Raw genomic sequence first — 18555 nt, 5'->3', positions numbered from 1 at the left:
TTTTGAGATATTTCTGGTTTGAAAATCTTCAAATGCACATATAAAAATGAGGCCTTGATCTGTGAAGTCAAATGGTCCCCCTGTGTATACTTAGCAAGTTATGTGACCCTTATGAAATTCAGATTGTATTTTCTTAGCATGTGTCCTCAATATGGTTTGTGTCTTGGAAACTGAACCCTTATAGTAATCACATGTATTGCATCCTCAGCAGAATTTGGATGCAGGATATTAGTTTTAAAAATTGACTTCTTAAATTTTTGGTGATTTTTGTGCATTTGTTTTGACAATTCAGAAATGGTTGATAGTAAAGTGTACACTATTGTCATCTGCTGGAGAACACAGAAATTACCTGAGTTTGGTGTATAAAAGATCTTGACCAAGTCCAGGTGAATAATAAATCTTCAATGTTATCAGTCGTTATAGGGTAGAGTAAAGTATATTCTCTAGTCTTAGTATTGAGAGAATACTGGTTATCAGTATCATTATATTTCACTTTTATTCACAGTAATAGGACCAAGGTAGTTCTGAATACTTACTAAGTGCTCTTATCGGAATGACTAGGCTAACATAGGCTGTAACATCTCTAGACTGTCAGGAAATCCTAGCCTAACCCTGGACAGCCTATGAACACACTTGAAAAATTGTATAGAATCCACAGAAATAAGAACTTATGACACATGGCCAGCAAAATGTCTTACTCAGGAACTGCTGTCATGCAGTGTTCATGATCAAGTAACTGGTATCATCAATCATAAGACATCTAAACTTGTTGTGTGTAATTGGAACCAACTTATCAGTATTTTCTACATATTCAATGTACAATATATTACATAAGGTGGTCAGTCAACCAGCTTATCAGTGGATTTTTCCATATTCAATGTACAATACATAACAGAAATGCCGTAAACCAGAACATCATAATAAAAATGGGAATAAATGGCGCTTACGGCACCGTAAGCACCATAAAACCAGTATACCACCATAAAACCACTTACAGCACTGTGAGCCAAGTGCCATAAAGTCAGAATGCTGTAACCCGAGACCAGTAACCAGGGGACTGCCATACATTTGTATCATGAGCCAACCGTATGTAATATTTACCCTAAAACACATTGAAAAATGTTTCTTCCCCTTCTCCTCATCAGTAAGCAAAATGAGGCCATGTCATTCACAATGAATCAGTCAACTTACATAAAGTGCTCAGCTAGTTTGCCTGGCTAGGCAGAGGAATTTTTTACATTCCAACTGACATAATTTCATCTTTCCTTAACACATCCATCAGCACACTGTTATTTTACGCACAGCTTTTCCGTTTACTGGGTAAGTGCACATTCCCATTCACACTGAAAAAGGTGCTTCTAGGACACAGTGCAGATACTGGAAGTGCAAATGGTTGAGGGGTTACTGTGCAAGTAGGTTATCAGTCATTCTTGACTTGTAAGAAAAATTCAAAAACACCAAAAAAACCATAAAACATCAATATTTAAACTGATATCTCATCATTATGTTAAAAGGAAGTTGGTCTACTGATTAATTTCATTTATATTGATTAGTATCAGTTATACCACATAATATGTACTTATAAGTGTTTCCAAGCATTTTGCCTTAAACACAAAACACCAGTGCTTTTGGAGTTTCAAAAACTCCTTCCATATTGACATGGACCATATCTAATACCAGGTTGGTCATGATTTCAACATTAGAAGTAAATGTTAATCTTGAAGTGTTTTTCCTGTAGTTTTCTGTATGTGGCAATGTTTGTTGAACTCTCCGTAAATGCATAAAGATTTCACACCATTCAAAACTGTTCCTTCAAGTACAGGAGACTTCGATAGACATTTAAGGACTCACACTGGTGAACGACCTCACCACTGTGATGTATGTGGCTCATCTTTTGCCCGTGCTCAGACCCTTCAAGAACACAAAAATCGCCACTTCAATTTCAAGCCCTATATTTGTAAAATCTGTGGAAAAAGTGAGTATGATGAACGTCCAAAGATCATGTAAAAGTTGCCTTCTCTTTTTCCTGTAATATATGAGTAACTACAATTTTTTCTAACTGAAATTCATTATTGGTTGCTTCATCAGATTGATTATAATTGTTTGATTGTAACGTTTCCTCCTAAACCTCTTAGGAGGATAACAAAAGCAGTTTGCTGTTACACTGCTTCTGTTTTGGAATATATTTACCAAATTACAGTATAGTGTTTTAAGCTTGAAATATATTTATTTAATATTTCATTGAATTTATTATTTTCTATTTTTGTTTTTTTTTTTCAAGGTTTTTATGAACTAACTGCCTGCTCTCGCCACATAAAAAGCACGCATGGAAGAGACGGCAGTAACGCATCCCCTTCGGATAATATAATTCGCTCCAGCAGTGCAAGATCCTATCAAGGTTAGTTAAACCCATTTGATTTCAAGTAGTATGCATTGCACTTATTCAGGCTGAAGTCTTTCCATCTCTCACATACACAAGACTGACTATAAAAGGTTTGTAGGCAAGTGCATGAATGTTTCAAAATTCGTTTCCTTATACAAGAATTAGGTTTGTTCACACCAAAACTTCAGAGGTATCACTAGAAAATCAATTATAGTAATGGATAAGTTGTTTCTTACCTACTTATGTACTGTGTATGTCTAGTGAGACACAAGCAGAAGTTAGTACGCCTATCCTTACACTGTAAACAATTCCTGATTTTGCTTCTTGGAACAAGAACTTATTCAGATGGGTTTTGTCAAGTTTTCAGTAGGTGAGGCTTCAGTGTGTTTTGTATAGACTCCTGGAACTTTAGAAGTGATTGCCTGCTTGTTGACTGAAGATTGAGGCCATGGAACATTATTCTTCCTTTGCTCAGCTAGTGCATTCAAAATAGCAGGATATTAGGTTCATCTCCTGCTACCTCACACAGTTGACTGCAAGCTTTATGTGCAAGTGCCGTTTGTCATTTGGTGGCAGCTGTCCGCTCTTATTTCCAGACCCATGTTGTTTAACTTTTCCTCCTTTCTTTCTTTCTGTAAACCTTCAGCTGACAACCCTTTTGATTAGACTATAAACCCAAGAGGGCTCCAAGGGGAAATCAGTCTTTAGAGAGAGAAAAGCTGTAGGAGAAGGTAATAAAGAAATAAATATGAGGGAAAAAATAAAACCGATATGCTTGAATTCAGGAGACATAAGCAGAAAAGAGGAATGAATTTGTTCCTTGCTTATACAGGCAGTCGCCGGTTAGTGGCAGGGGTTCCATTCCCGGCTGAGTGCTGCTAACCGAAAATCGCCAATAGTTATGGTAATAAATACCGTTTACAACATCGTAAGTGCCAATAAACTTCTTATCAGCGCCGTTAACTGCTTATCAGCTCCGATAAACTGCTTACCAACGCCAATAAACTGCTTACCGATGCTGATAAACCACTTACCGATGCTGAAAATCACTTATTGTTGCCGAAAATGTGGTTAACGACGTTGTTAGCCAAGCGCCGTAAAACCGGATCCCCGTTAACCGAAGCTGCTGATAAATGAAGACTGCTAGTACATTTGGACATCAGAAGATTCTACAGCCGCACTAAAATCTTAAGAATCACTAACATTTAAAACCATCCCATTTAAATGCAAATTAGGATGCAAAGACAAAAGTGTTTTGGACTGACTATCTTAATTTGATGAACATACTTTCATTCATATTAGTGGTGCTATTGTTTATTGTTGTTGTTATTTATTTTACTTGTACAGTGTGTTTCTCTTTTATAACAAACATATCAGATAGTGTGGTGAACAAATTAAATAATTTAATTTGTACATTACAAACCAATTGATCATAAAGAGCCTTGCTTCCATACAAATGGCTCTCCAGTTACACCAACTTGTTAGAGCCTGAAACACAAAAATCCAGATGCGAATGCCCAGACCATCCTTGAGAAGTCTCTGATAGTGTGGCTAATTTCCTAATTTTTTTCTGGGAAACATAAAAAAGGTCTCTCGAGGAAAATAAATGGTATAGGGTGGCTCTCTCCAAGTTATTCCTTCAATATGGTACAGATCTGGGGAGCAGTTGGAACAATTCCACCTTGTTTTGTCATTTTGGCCATTTGGGCAAGCCTCACCAGACCCCCTGATGCCTCCTTACTTGACTTGACCCTCAGATGACTTTTTTTGCTGGCCCTGCTTGCCTCCCCAAGTGTGTCAACAAACTCCATACTGTACTCTGGCTGGGGAAGTCTCCAACTCTAGTCATTGGCCTTTCATTTGTTAAAAGTAATGAGTTTGTAATGAGCAAAATATAATTTTTAAAATATTTTCATACAGACCGTTACTTTTAACACCAGCCTCCCAACCTCACTGTCCTTTTGCAGGTGTTTAGGCTCCACAAGAAGACAGCTTATGTTGAGAAATATTGATTTTGGTTTAGGAAAGGAGAGTATTTTTTCTGCTGCAGATATTAAATTTAGGTATTTCTAATGGATACCTAAGTCTTCCTTTTTCTTCGGATAGAGGTCTGTGGCGCGAGTTCAAATCCGCAACCGACTGATCAGAGAGGCAGACACTTTGCTATCCGTGTAGACATCCCGGGATTATATATGTAATCAACGGATAGGTTTGCTAAAAAAAGCAAATGGGTGTTACAGACTAAATACACACACAAAACAAAGCCACTACAACACCTTCTAAAAAAACATAACAAACATCTCACACGTCTCAAACTCTCGCCCCTACCCGCGCAACAACTTCTCGCTGCTGGGAAGAAAGGGCGTTGGGTCGGGTATGATACATGAAACAAACGCACCGGGGTCTAAAGCGATGTCAGGCAGGGCAGCCGATCGAGACTACAGGTCTACCCCAAAGCCAAATCAAAAGTCCTTCAAAAGAAGGCATCAGCTTACCCCATACAAAAATGGGAAAAAGCACGTCAAAAGAAGAAGAAGACCTAAGTCTTCTTTTAGAAATACTGTAGTTACAGTACAGAATTGACTTATAAGATGCTTATGTGGTTGATGAACATCCTTGTAAAGGAAGGATTAAGTTCTAAATTATGAAGCTTAAAGTTACAGTATAGTTATTTATGAAGTAAGCAAAATGGGCTAGACTGAGACCTTGTTTTCACTTGCCTTTGATTTGATGTATATGGATCTTGAAAGTATCTGATCTTTATTATTTCTAAAATAGGAATGTAGACTGTCTATTTGTATTCGTACTTATCCAAAATCAAATGTAAGTTTGATAACCAGTTTACTCACATGACCCATTTTGATTTAAATTTTTTTAACCCATTAAAATTTTGAAGACTCCAAGATTTTGTTTGTTGCAGATGAGATTAAAGAGAGGATTCATTTGGTTCAGAATACTGCCAGTCCTTTTGCAGGTGTTTAGACTACACAAGAAGACAGTTTACATTGAAAAATATTGATTTTGGTTTAGGAAATTAAATTTTTTAAAAACTGAGTACTTTTTTTCTGCTGCAGATATTAAATTTAGGTATTTCTAATGGATACCTAAGTCTTCCCTTTGGAGCCTCGATGGCTCAGTCGCTTACAGCAGCAGCAACCGGACTTCGTCAGAGGTCTGTGGCGCTGAGTTCAAATCCGCAGCCGACTGATCAGAGAGGCAGACACTTTGCTATCCGTGTAGACATCCCGGGATTATATATGTAATCAACGGATAGGTTTGCTAAAAAAAGCAAATGGGTGTTACAGACTAAATACACACACAAAACAAAGCCACTACAACACCTTCTAAAAAAACATAACAAACATCTCACACGTCTCAAACTCTCGCCCTACCCGGCGCAACAACTTCGCTGCTGGGAAGAAAGGGCGTTGGGTGGATATGATACATGAAACATACGCTACCGGGGTCTAAAGCGATGTCAGGCAGGGCAGCCGATCGAGACTACAGGTCTACCCCAAAAGCCAAATCAAAAAAGTCCTTCAAAGAAGGCATCGTGCTTACCCCATACAAAAATGGGAAAAAACGTCAAAAGAAGAAGACCTAAGTCTTCTTTTAGAAATACTGTAGTTACAGTACAGAATTGACTTATAAGATGCTTATGTGGTTGATGAACATCCTTGTAAAGGAAGGATTAAGTTCTAAATTATGAAGCTTAAAGTTACAGTATAGTTATTTATGGAGTAAGCAAATTGGGCTAGACTGAGACCTTGTTTTCACTTGCCTTTAATTTGGTGCATATGGATCTTGAGAGTATCTGATCTTTTTTATTTCTAATATAGGAGTGTAGGCTGTCTATTTGTATTCTTACTTATCCAAAATCAAACATAAGTTTGATAACCAGTTTACTCACATGACCCATTTTGATTTGAAATTTTTGTAACCCATTAAAATTTTGAAGACTCCAAGATTTTGTTTGTTGCAGATGAGATTAAAGAGAGGATTCATTTGGTTCAGAATACTGCCAGTCCTTTTGCAGGTGTTTAGACTACACAAAGAAGACAGTTTACATTGAAAAATATTGATTTTGGTTTAGGAAATTAAATTTTTTAAAAACTGAGTACTTTTTTCTGCTGCAGATATTAAATTTAGGTATTTCTAATGGATACCTAAGTCTTCCTTTTGACCTCGATGGCTCCAGTAAACTTACAGCAGCAGCCGGACTTCGTAGAGGTCTGTGGCGAGTTCAAATCCGCGGCCGACTGATCAGAGAGGCAGACACTTTGCTATCCGTGTAGACATCCCGGGATTATATATGTAATCAACGGATAGGTTTGCTTAAAAAAAGCAAATGGGTGTTACAGACTAAATACACACACAAAACAAAGCCACTACAACACCTTCTAAAAAAAACATAACAAACATCTCACACGTCTCAAACTCTCGCCCTACCCGCGCAACAACTTCTCGCTGCTGGGAAGAAAGGGCGTTGGGTCGGGTATGATACATGAAACATACGCTACCGGGGTCTAAAGCGATGTCAGGCAGGGCAGCCGATCGAGACTACAGGTCTACCCCAAAGCCAAATCAAAAGTCCTTCAAAAGAAGGCATCGTGCTTACCCCATACAAAAATGGGAAAAAAGCACGTCAAAAGAAGAAGAAGACCTAAGTCTTCTTTTAGAAATACTGTAGTTACAGTACAGAATTGACTTATAAGATGCTTATGTGGTTGATGAACATCCTTGTAAAGGAAGGATTAAGTTCTAAATTATGAAGCTTAAAGTTACAGTATAGTTATTTATGGAGTAAGCAAATTGGGCTAGACTGAGACCTTGTTTTCACTTGCCTTTAATTTGGTGCATATGGATCTTGAGAGTATCTGATCTTTTTTATTTCTAATATAGGAGTGTAGGCTGTCTATTTGTATTCTTACTTATCCAAAATCAAACATAAGTTTGATAACCAGTTTACTCACATGACCCATTTTGATTTGAAATTTTTGTAACCCATTAAAATTTTGAAGACTCCAAGTTTTTGTTTGTTGCAGATGAGATTAAAGAGAGGATTCATTTGGTTCAGAATACTGCCAGTCCTTTTGCAGGTGTTTAGACTACACAAGAAGACAGTTTACATTGAAAAATATTGATTTTGGTTTAGGAAATTAAATTTTTTAAAAACTGAGTACTTTTTTTCTGCTGCAGATATTAAATTTAGGTATTTCTAATGGATACCTAAGTCTTCCTTTGAGCCTCGATGGCTCAGTCGCTTACAGCAGCAGCCGGACTTCGTGAGGTCTGTGGCGCGGAGTTCAAATCCGCGGCCGACTGATCAGAGAGGCAGACACTTTTGCTATCCGTGTAGACATCCCGGGATTATATATGTAATCAACGGATAGGTTTGTAAAAAAGCAAATGGGTGTTACAGACTAAATACACACACAAAAACAAAGCCACTACAACACCTTCTAAAAAAACATAACAAACATCTCACGTCTCAAACTCTCGCCCTACCCGCGCAACAACTTCTCGCTGCTGGGAAGAAAGGGCGTTGGGTCGGGTATGATACATGAAACATACGCTACCGGGGTCTAAGCGATGTCAGGCAGGGCAGCCGATCGAGACTACAGGTCTACCCCAAAGCCAAATCAAAGTCCTTCAAAAGAAGGCATCGTGCTTACCCCATACAAAAATGGGAAAAAAGCACGTCAAAAGAAGAAGAAGACCTAAGTCTTCTTTTAGAAATACTGTAGTTACAGTACAGAATTGACTTATAAGATGCTTATGTGGTTGATGAACATCCTTGTAAAAGGAAGGATTAAGTTCTAAATTATGAAGCTTAAAGTTACAGTATAGTTATTTATGGAGTAAGCAAATTGGGCTAGACTGAGACCTTGTTTTCACTTGCCTTTAATTTGGTGCATATGGATCTTGAGAGTATCTGATCTTTTTATTTCTAATATAGGAGTGTAGGCTGTCTATTTGTATTCTTACTTATCCAAAATCAAACATAAGTTTGATAACCAGTTTACTCACATGACCCATTTTGATTTGAAATTTTTGTAACCCATTAAAATTTTGAAGACTCAAGATTTTGTTTGTTGCAGATGAGATTAAAGAGAGGATTCATTTGGTTCAGAATACTGCCAGTCCTTTTGCAGGTGTTTAGACTACACAAGAAGACAGTTTACATTGAAAAATATTGATTTTGGTTTAGGAAATTAAATTTTTAAAAACTGAGTACTTTTTTCTGCTGCAGATATTAAATTTAGGTATTTCTAATGGATACCTAAGTCTTCCTTTAGAGCCTCGATGGCTCAGTCAAACACAGCAGCAGCTTCGGACTTCGTGAGGTCTGTGGCGCGGGTTCAAATCCGCAGCCGACTGATCAGAGAGGCAGACACTTTGCTATCCGTGTAGACATCCAGGGATTATATATGTAATCAACGGATAGGTTTGCTTAAAAAAGCAAATGGGTGTTACAGACTAAATACACACACAAAACAAAGCCACTACAACACCTTCTAAAAAAACATAACAAACATCTCACACGTCTCAAACTCTCGCCCTACCCGCGCAACAACTCTCGCTGCTGGGAAGAAAGGGCGTTGGGTCGGGTATGATACATGAAACATACGCTACCGGGGTCTAAAGCGATGTCAGGCAGGGCAGCCGATCGAGACTACAGGTCTACCCAAAAGCCAAATCAAAGTCCTTCAAAAAGAAGGCATCGTGCTTACCCCATACAAAAATGGGAAAAAGCACGTCAAAGAAGAAGAAGACCTAAGTCTTCTTTTAGAAATACTGTAGTTACAGTACAGAATTGACTTATAAGATGCTTATGTGGTTGATGAACATCCTTGTAAAGGAAGGATTAAGTTCTAAATTATGAAGCTTAAAGTTACAGTATAGTTATTTATGGAGTAAGCAAATTGGGCTAGACTGAGACCTTGTTTTCACTTGCCTTTAATTTGGTGCATATGGATCTTGAGAGTATCTGATCTTTTTATTTCTAATATAGGAGTGTAGGCTGTCTATTTGTATTCTTACTTATCCAAAATCAAACATAAGTTTGATAACCAGTTTACTCACATGACCCATTTTGATTTGAAATTTTTGTAACCCATTAAAATTTTGAAGACTCCAAGATTTTGTTTGTTGCAGATGAGATTAAAGAGAGGATTCATTTGGTTCAGAATACTGCCAGTCCTTTTGCAGGTGTTTAGACTACACAAGAAGACAGTTTACATTGAAAAATATTGATTTTGGTTTAGGAAATTAAATTTTTTTAAAAACTGAGTACTTTTTTTCTGCTGCAGATATTAAATTTAGGTATTTCTAATGGATACCTAAGTCTTCCTTTGGAGCCTCGATGGCTCAGTCGCTTACAGCAGCAGCTTCGGACTTCGTAGAGGTCTGTGGCGCGGGTTCAAATCCGCAGCCGACTGATCAGAGAGGCAGACACTTTGCTATCCGTGTAGACATCCCGGGATTATATATGTAATCAACGGATAGGTTTGCTTAAAAAAAGCAAATGGGTGTTACAGACTAAATACACACACAAAACAAAGCCACTACAACACCTTCTAAAAAAAACATAACAAACATCTCACACGTCTCAAACTCTCGCCCTACCCGCGCAACAACTTTCGCTGCTGGGAAGAAAGGGCGTTGGGTCGGGTATGATACATGAAACATACGCTACCGGGGTCTAAAGCGATGTCAGGCAGGGCAGCCGATCGAGACTACAGGTCTACCCCAAAGCCAAATCAAAAGTCCTTCAAAAGAAGGCATCGTGCTTACCCCATACAAAAATGGGAAAAAGCACGTCAAAAGAAGAAGAAGACCTAAGTCTTCTTTTAGAAATACTGTAGTTACAGTACAGAATTGACTTATAAGATGCTTATGTGGTTGATGAACATCCTTGTAAAGGAAGGATTAAGTTCTAAATTATGAAGCTTAAAGTTACAGTATAGTTATTTATGGAGTAAGCAAATTGGGCTAGACTGAGACCTTGTTTTCACTTGCCTTTAATTTGGTGCATATGGATCTTGAGAGTATCTGATCTTTTTATTTCTAATATAGGAGTGTAGGCTGTCTATTTGTATTCTTACTTATCCAAAATCAAACATAAGTTTGATAACCAGTTTACTCACATGACCCATTTTGATTTGAAATTTTTGTAACCCATTAAAATTTTGAAGACTCCAAGTTTTTGTTTGTTGCAGATGAGATTAAAGAGAGGATTCATTTGGTTCAGAATACTACCAGTGATGGGGTATTTACTGAAAGAAATGTTGTAATACAGGAAAGTGAAGACATAGCCCTCTCCAAGGAAGACCAAACCAAATTCATCACTGTTCACGATGAAAAAATTGAAATTATCGAGGCTTCTGAGCAGGCAGCGATAAGTAAGTAATAATCATTTATCATAGTAAAGTTTTCGAACCTCAGGATAGGCATTCCTTAAAACTTAGATGATGAAAATTGTCAAACAAAAATTTTTTCCCATAAATATACATTATATGTTATATGAAAGTAATTGTGTTGGTGCATTAGTAGGAAAACTTAAATAGCATAATTTTTTGCATTGCTTTAGTATCTAAATAGAACAAGAATTATGATTACATTAGATTCATTGTTTATGACTGAAATTTAATGGCTCTCTTTTTCTTAGACATCACTAAGTTTTAGCAGTGACATCAGTCAGGTACCAAAGGGGTGATTATTATTGTAATCATTTTGTGTACACACATCTGGAACATGCCTGAACATACTCTTTCACAGAATAGAGTGCCGTAAGTGATAAACAGGAATAGTAAAGAGGAATAATATTGAATACAGTACAGATGGTGTTGATGAAAAATAGATTTCTGAGCTCGTCCCTGTGTCAGCCGGTGAAATTCCTATTAAGCACGAATTTCTAGGTATAGATATTGCTAAATATACCAGAGAAAAAAGCTATCAGGAATGCTGGGGTTACTACCCCCAGATCGAACATCTGTTATGAAATAGACGTCGGTATAGATAAGGGTGAATGATTGTTGTCACTGCCACAGGACTGCACTCTGTAGACATCCCAGTGACAAAACCCGGAACTTGAGAGCTGGTCTAACGCCTGCACTCACCTGCCCGCCAACCAACGACCCCAGCGCCATCTGTACTCATTCCATACTAGCACGTTTTTCCTTCTAGAAGGTCTTTTTCTTGTGCTGGCTTTTTACCCAATTTTCCTTGAAGTTGACCATGTCTTCAAGCAATTTCACCGTTATGAAGTTAAGTACCATCTTCTTGTGGGGTTTTATTATCAGTGAGGCTTTTATTGGCCCGTAAGTTAATATTTACAGGGTCATATATCGGACGCTCCCCGGCGTTCGCCGCCTCCGCCATGATGACCTTGAGGTACACCCTTACAGCTTGTTTCTGCAGGGGTTTCTCTCGGTCGTTTACAATTTTATTCATGTTTCGTAATTCCCCTTCAAGAAGTTCCTTTTGGAGGTGTTTATCTATGTCGGGCGGTTCCTGGTACCTTGATTAGCGTCATTCCTCACGGAGGCTTCCTCCCCTTATCTTGGTTCTTACAGTTAATTCATAGCTGATACCAGGCTCGCGCGAGTAGATTCCTCTCCAAGGTGGTGCTTTCTTTTGTCAGTTTCTCTGATTTGTAGTGTAATGGATGACACGGATAATTCGGATTTATTGTGGTCGGGCTCGGCGTCAGGAGCAGCCAGTTGGCTGCCTACCTCCTGTTCGCCTCGCCGGTTAGGCTATACGCTAGCACAAGTTCTTATATTTTTGTATATTCGATCATATTACGTGTACTTATGTAGTCATTGATTAACTTTAGCGGTACTTATCAGAAATTGATCCTAGCCTAGCCCTCTCGCTCCAATCGGTGGGTTAGGCTATTCAGGTTAGGCTTTGGCATTGTCTTAGCTCCCATCTCTCCCGACTGTGTCGCTTGACCGGGAGGAGGGGGTAGGCTGGTCGAGGAGTTCCTGTTTGTTGTTCCATCCGCCTTACCGCTCGTTTTCGGGTTCGCTAGGGCATCTGAAGCCCCATCCCCTCCTCCCTCTAATGAGGAGAGAAGGAAAAATAAAACAGGGGATCTTCTTTGTGCATTGCCCTTCTGCCCTATGGGTCGGTTGTTGGTTGGACTGCGTTGGGAATTTCTCTCCTTCCACCCCTCTTCCTCTCCTCTCTCTCCTCCCTTTTACTGTCTGGGCTGCGCCTTCAGAGGAGGGTGAGAGTTTGGCGTTGCTGTAGACTAGTGCTGTTGTCCTATCCTCCCCTAGTACTTTTGGTGAGTGTCATGAGTCTCCCTACGCACAGGAAGTCAATACGTCTGTTTCGATGCCCGTGGGAGTTTCAGTCAGTGTATGGGGTGTCCCCGTCCACTTGAACATAACTCTCGATTCCACCATTCTAAGTACTGCCTCCTGACTTTGCCAGTGGTGTGTCATCTCCCGCGTGTGGGACGTCGGTCTCTTCGATCGTCACCCTGTGGGGGACTAGTCGATTCCCAGTTGAGAGTCACCCACCCTCCTGGCCTCCGTTCTGGTGTCAACCGCTCGGCTAGTGTTTCGTTGGTTCGCTCTCCTCCGGTCGGGCTGAACTTGATCACCTTCAGGGTTCAAACATTTCCTCGCTGGTTCCGCTCCGCCGTCCCCAGTCCTCCCGTTGCCTTCTTACCTGTTACCACTCCAGTGGTTTTGGTTTTCAGTAGGTTGGCCTTAGTCGCACCTAGTTCTCTAGCTGTATAATAACTGGAGGTAATGATTTACCCCGCCCTCCTGCTGTAACCAAGTGACGGATTCACGGGATCTCGGAGGGGTCTGCGCCGGAGCACTTTGACCAGCAGTGTACTGCTATCCTATGTTGTTAACCATTTACTTACTACCGGACTCCGGCAGTAATTATACTTTAAGTTGATTTTACAATTAAGAGTTGCATGATCCTAAGTTAAGGTCCTACTCCGTCGAACTATCTCCGGAGTTCCTTAATTTAATGTGTGTCATGTTTTGCTCTGGTTTATCGTCCGTCCCGGAATGCTCCGGCGGTCCGTATAAATTAATACTTGCTGCGGACTCCGCAGTAATTATACTTTAAGTTGATTTTACAATTAAGAGTTGCATGATCCTAGGTTGAGGTCCTGCTCCGTCGAACTATCTCCGCGCTCCTTAATTTAGTGTGTGTCATGTTTTGCTCTGATTTATCGTCCCGCGGAATGCTCCGGCGGTCCGTATAAATTAATTAGCATGCTCCATTACCTGCTATAGTTTAAGGCCCCTATCTCTGCCAGTTCTGCTCCGGCGCGCCTTAAATTAGTATGTTCATATACCTTCTCCCACTTACAGACAGTACGTTGTGAGGAGCCTGGGTGCACTGCTGTGCTGCACCAGCCCTATGGGCACGTTGTCTGCCGTTCCCATTCGGGCTGTGCAGTCCGGATCGACGATCTCATTGTGTGGCACCGGACGGTTGTGAGGTTTGCTTCGCTCTTTACAAGCTTGTCAGGGCGAGTCGGTAAGCCTATAGTTACTGCCGTTAGTTTACCTGGTTGCCTCACTTGTTTCAAGTACGTTATGTTCTTGATATATTGCTTATATATCTCTTCACTGAGCGCTCGGTTATTAAGTCCCTGCTCTCTTCCAGGCCGACCAAACTTCCCGCAGTGACGCCTTGGGTTCCCTTCGAGCCTGGGTGGCTGGTTTTGGTAGGAACGTTCCGTCGGGGAAGCCATACGTTCTGGATGAGAACATCCGGAACCTGCTTTACCCCGGCGCCCGGATCTCAGCGGCTGTTCCATCTGCAGTCGCCGCTCCTCTCATCGAGCAGATCCGGGTAGAAACCCAGCCTCCCCAGGACGAAAACTTGTACGTGGCGGTGTCGGAGGAAGTGGCGGCCATAAACCTTGACCTGGAACCAATGAACACCGAACAGGACCAGGAGGTAGGTAAGGAGGTAAGTGAGGCAGTGGGGCGGGCTCCTTTTTATTCCCCTTCATCCACCGCTTCTTCTTTTCAGGGCTTTCAAAAATCTTCTTACTTGGAGGACAGGGCGCAATCCGCTGTCCCCAAGTTGAAGAAGTCTTGGAAGGCGAAGGGCTATAAGTCCGCAACCTCCCGTAAAGCAACCCCTTTCCCTCCGGTGAAGCCACGGGATACTAGTCCGGTGGCTTCCACTAATAAGGCCACTCCCTCTGCTAAGGGAGCAAGTTCGAGGGCAGCTAAGGCTAGCCCTCCTCGCCAACCTGCGTTTGACCCGGAGGAGTTTGCCGGTATGCTTCTGCAGAAGTTTACCTCAGAGGTGGATGCTAAGCTTAACAAGCTTATGGAGAGGTTGCAGAGCCAGGAGAGTATGCTCTTTGGGTTCATGCGCTCCGGTGGGTCGGCGGTACATTACCCCATTCCGGATGCCTCCGCCCTCCCTCCATTAGACAAGGGAAATCCCTGGCATTTGGCCCTTCATGCTCCCCGGCATGAAGATACCCTAACGATCGAGGGTCTAGGCACGCGCAGGCTTCAGGAGTTAGAATTCTTTCCTCCTGACCTGCTGCCCCCCTACCCAGGCTTCGCCAGGTTGACGGAGGAAGCTTGGGTAAGGACGGATAAGGTCCTGAAGGAGACAGTTATCTTCCCAAGGGACCAGGCGCAGTCTGCATTGCTGCGCACATTTAATGAGTGGCAGGCGGAGAACACGAAGTTGACCCCCTTCAAGGGCAACTTCACGATGTCCTCGTTGGGTGATAAAATCCCAACCCCTTGCATGACTAAGGTGGCTCTTGCGACCGCCCAGGCATGCACGGAAGGTAAGCCGTCGCCTCAGCTCCGGAGACTGATCCCATCTCTCTGATCTTCCCGGAGGCGGCGATTTTTGGAAGGATGCCCGGCCACTTTTACATCGGGTAAGCTCGACCCAGATTGCGCATCCACCTTATTCAGTGAGCAGCTTCCCAAACTGCCAGAAGCCCTCCTGAAAGCAGAGTTTGAGGCTAGGTGTTGGCTGAGCCGATCACTGAACTCCTGTGCCTGGCGGAATCCACGGCAGTAATGTACTCCGAGGAGCCACTCTTCCAGGTCCTGACAAAGTCTCTGTTAGCAGGATTTCAGTCGGACCTGTTTGACTTCATGGTAGCGCGCATGAACTGCCGTAAATTCATCTTCGCTGATGCTACCATAAGACATGAGCCTAACAAGCTCATGAAAAGCTCCTTCTGGGGGGCTAGTATCTTCCCCAAAGGAGAGGTCAGCAATGTCCTGGCTGAGGCAACCAGGGCTAATCAAAGTCTGCGCTCCCGCTGGGGTATCCCTGCTTTCAAAAGGAAAGCCCCCGAGTCCGCCGGGCCCCAAAACAGGCCAGGTAAGAGATACAGGAGGCACAGAAGACAACACCAACAAACCGTTGTCCAAGCTGTACCTGTCTCGTCAGTTGGCCAGCCTTCTACCTCGAAGGCCCAGCCTCAACAGTTCGTGCTGGTGCAGCCAGCTCAGCACTCCCTTGCCGCGCCTACCTTCGTGACGTCTCCTGTATATAACCCCTCCTATGAGGGCCAGGGGTCGTTTCGAGGCCTTAACAGGAGCGCAAGGGAAGTAGAGCAAGGGCCTCCTTCAGAGGCAAGGCTGTTTTGCAATCCCTCTCCCGGGGAGAGGAGGCCGAGGTAGAGGAGGCAAGCCTTCACCTTCCCAGTGAGACCAATCAGGTGGGCGGCAGACTTCACCTGTTCAGGGACCAGTGGACCTTCAGTCTGTGGGCCCACAGTATAGTCTCCAAGGGTTTGGGGTGGAGTTGGATCAAGGGCCCTCCCCTCTGATCAGATTTCATCAACCGTCTTCCAAAGCTCATGGACTTTTGCGCGGAATTACTCCAAAAGAGGGCCATAAAGAAAGTGAGACACCTGAAATTTCACGGCAGGCTGTTCAGTGTTCCCAAGAAAGACTCCAGTCAACAAAGGGTAATCTTGGATCTGTCGCGTCTCAGTCTTTATATACAATCGACAAACCCGATGCTTACAATCGCGCAGGTGTGGACTCTACATCCTCGTGGAGCCGTCACCACCTCTATAGATCTTTCAGACGCATATTATCACGTCCCGATTGCGCTGAACTTCTCTCCTTCCTAGGTTTCAGACTGGGAAACAAGCCTACTCGTTCAGGGTCATGCCATTCGGGCTCAACATAGCACCCAGAATTTTCGAAGCTGGCGGAAACGGTAGTGCAGCAGTTATGGTCCCGGGGATATCGCTGGCTGCATACCTGGACGATTGGATAATTTGGGCATCCAACACTGGGAGTGCCGGAGAGCTACAGCCATTGTGATCGAGTTTCTGGAATCCCTAGGCTTTCAGATAAACAGGGCGAAGTCCCGCCCTAACTCCGGAGGCTCGATTTCAGTGGCTGGGTATCCAGTGGGATCTGGTCTCGCATGCTGTCTATTCCGCCAGCCAAACGGAGAGATAGCCAAAACCACCAGGCAATTCCTCAAAGGCAGGAAAGCCTCTGCAGAATGCAAGAAAGAATCCTGGGTTCCCTTCAGTTCGCATCTGTAACAGACCTGCTCCTAAAAGCAAAACTGAAAGACATAAACAGAGTGTGGCGGAGACGAGCCAATGTCAAGCTCAGGGACAAGGTGTCTTTAATTCCTCTGGTGCTGAGAAAAGACTCGGCCGTGGTCCACAGTCAAGGGTCTTTCGAAGTCAGTTCCCCTTCAATTCCCTTCCCCAGCTCTAATAATCCACACAGAACCGTTAAGCGGCTGGGAGAGGGTACTCACCAAAAGAAAAGGTACAGGGTACATGGTCCACACTGTTCCGTCAGTTCCACATAAACATTTTGGAGGCGATGGCAGTGTTTCTAAATCTGAAAAAACTTTGCCCCACCAACCAGATTCATATCAGGCTGGTGCTGGACAGCGCAGTAGTGGTACATTGCATAAACAGAGGGGGGTTCCAAATCGAGCCGGATAAACCAAGTGATGATAGCCATTTTCTCCCTGGCGGAGAAGACGGCTGGCACCTGTCAGCTACCCATCTAGCAGGAGTCCGAATGTCATTGCAGACTCCTGTCCAGGCAACTCCGCTGGAGTCAGAATGGTCCCTGGACGAGGCTTCTTTTAGATGGATATGCCGTCAGGTTCGGGCCTTCAGGTGGACTTGTTTGCCACGGAGAGCAATCACAAACTCCCTTGTTATGTTGCTCCCAACCTGGATCCTCGAGCTCACGCTACGGATGCAATGTCAGTGGACTGGAACAAATGGCAGAAAATCTATCTGTTCCCGCCAATAAACCTGCTGATGAAGGTGTTGCACAAGCTCAGGTCATTCAAGGTCAAGTGGCCCTGGTAGCTCCCAACTGGCCGAAGAGCAATTGGTTCCCTCTTCTTCTGGAGCTCAAACTACGGTGTCATCAAACACCCAAGCCACAGCTGACTCAAATAGTGCAAACACGGACTGTGTCAGCTTCCTCAAGAATTCTGAATGCCCTGGCTTTATGGACTTTATGAAATTCGCCGCTCAGAGAGGTGAGGAAATTGATCCAGTTAATACTCTGTTTCTGGAATCAGATAAAAGAGATTCTACCCTCAGACAGTACGATTCAGCAGTTAAAAAGTTAGCATCTTTTTTGAAGGAATCTGAAGCTCAAGTCATGACCACCAATTTGGCAATATCATTCTTTAGGTCACTGTTTGAAAAAGGTCTGTCTCCGCCACCATTACCACAGCGAAATCAGCTTTGAAAAAGGTGTTTTTGCATGGCTTCAAGATTGATTTAACAGATTCATATTTTCATCCATTCCCAGAGCATGCGCTCATTTGAGACCAGCGACCCGTCCACATACGGTTTCCTGGTTTCTTAACGATGTTCTAAAAATTAGCCTCAGAAACTAATAACGATCAATGTTCTTATTTGAATCTGTTAAGGAAGACGTTGTTCCTAATTAGTCTAGCTTCAGGTGCCAGAATATCAGAACTGTCTGCTCTCTCTAGAGGGTGTGAATCGTGGATTTTCTCCCGTCAGGAGAAGTTCTGCTTTCCCCAGATCAAAGGTTCTTAGCAAAAATGAAGACCCTCAGGATAGGTGGTCCCCTGGAAGGTTGTTCCTCTTCCACAAGACCTGTCTTTATGCCCAGTTGCTACCTTGAGGGCCTATTCACGGAGAACTTCTCAGTGTTTGTCTGGTC

The 18555-nt window shown here is 42.6% G+C and overlaps 1 protein-coding gene across 2 annotated transcripts in view; it reads left to right on the top strand.

Annotated features, from left to right (window-relative positions):
• LOC136833994 (zinc finger protein ZFP2-like) overlaps positions 1-18555 on the top strand; it is a 42157-nt gene that overhangs the window by 6682 nt on the left and 16920 nt on the right. For both annotated transcript variants that reach the window (XM_067096280.1, XM_067096279.1), the window contains exons 9-11: positions 1823-1975; positions 2282-2398; positions 10606-10788. In XM_067096280.1, the coding sequence (XP_066952381.1) occupies positions 1823-1975; positions 2282-2398; positions 10606-10788 (453 nt within the window). The remainder of the gene's footprint in view (positions 1-1822; positions 1976-2281; positions 2399-10605; positions 10789-18555) is intronic.

This window comes from Macrobrachium rosenbergii, chromosome 52 (assembly GCF_040412425.1).
Source record: "Macrobrachium rosenbergii isolate ZJJX-2024 chromosome 52, ASM4041242v1, whole genome shotgun sequence".
NCBI classification, from domain to species: Eukaryota; Metazoa; Arthropoda; class Malacostraca; order Decapoda; family Palaemonidae; genus Macrobrachium; species Macrobrachium rosenbergii.
The sequence above is the reverse complement of the archived record's forward strand: the minus strand, read 5'-3'. Positions and strand labels throughout refer to the sequence as shown.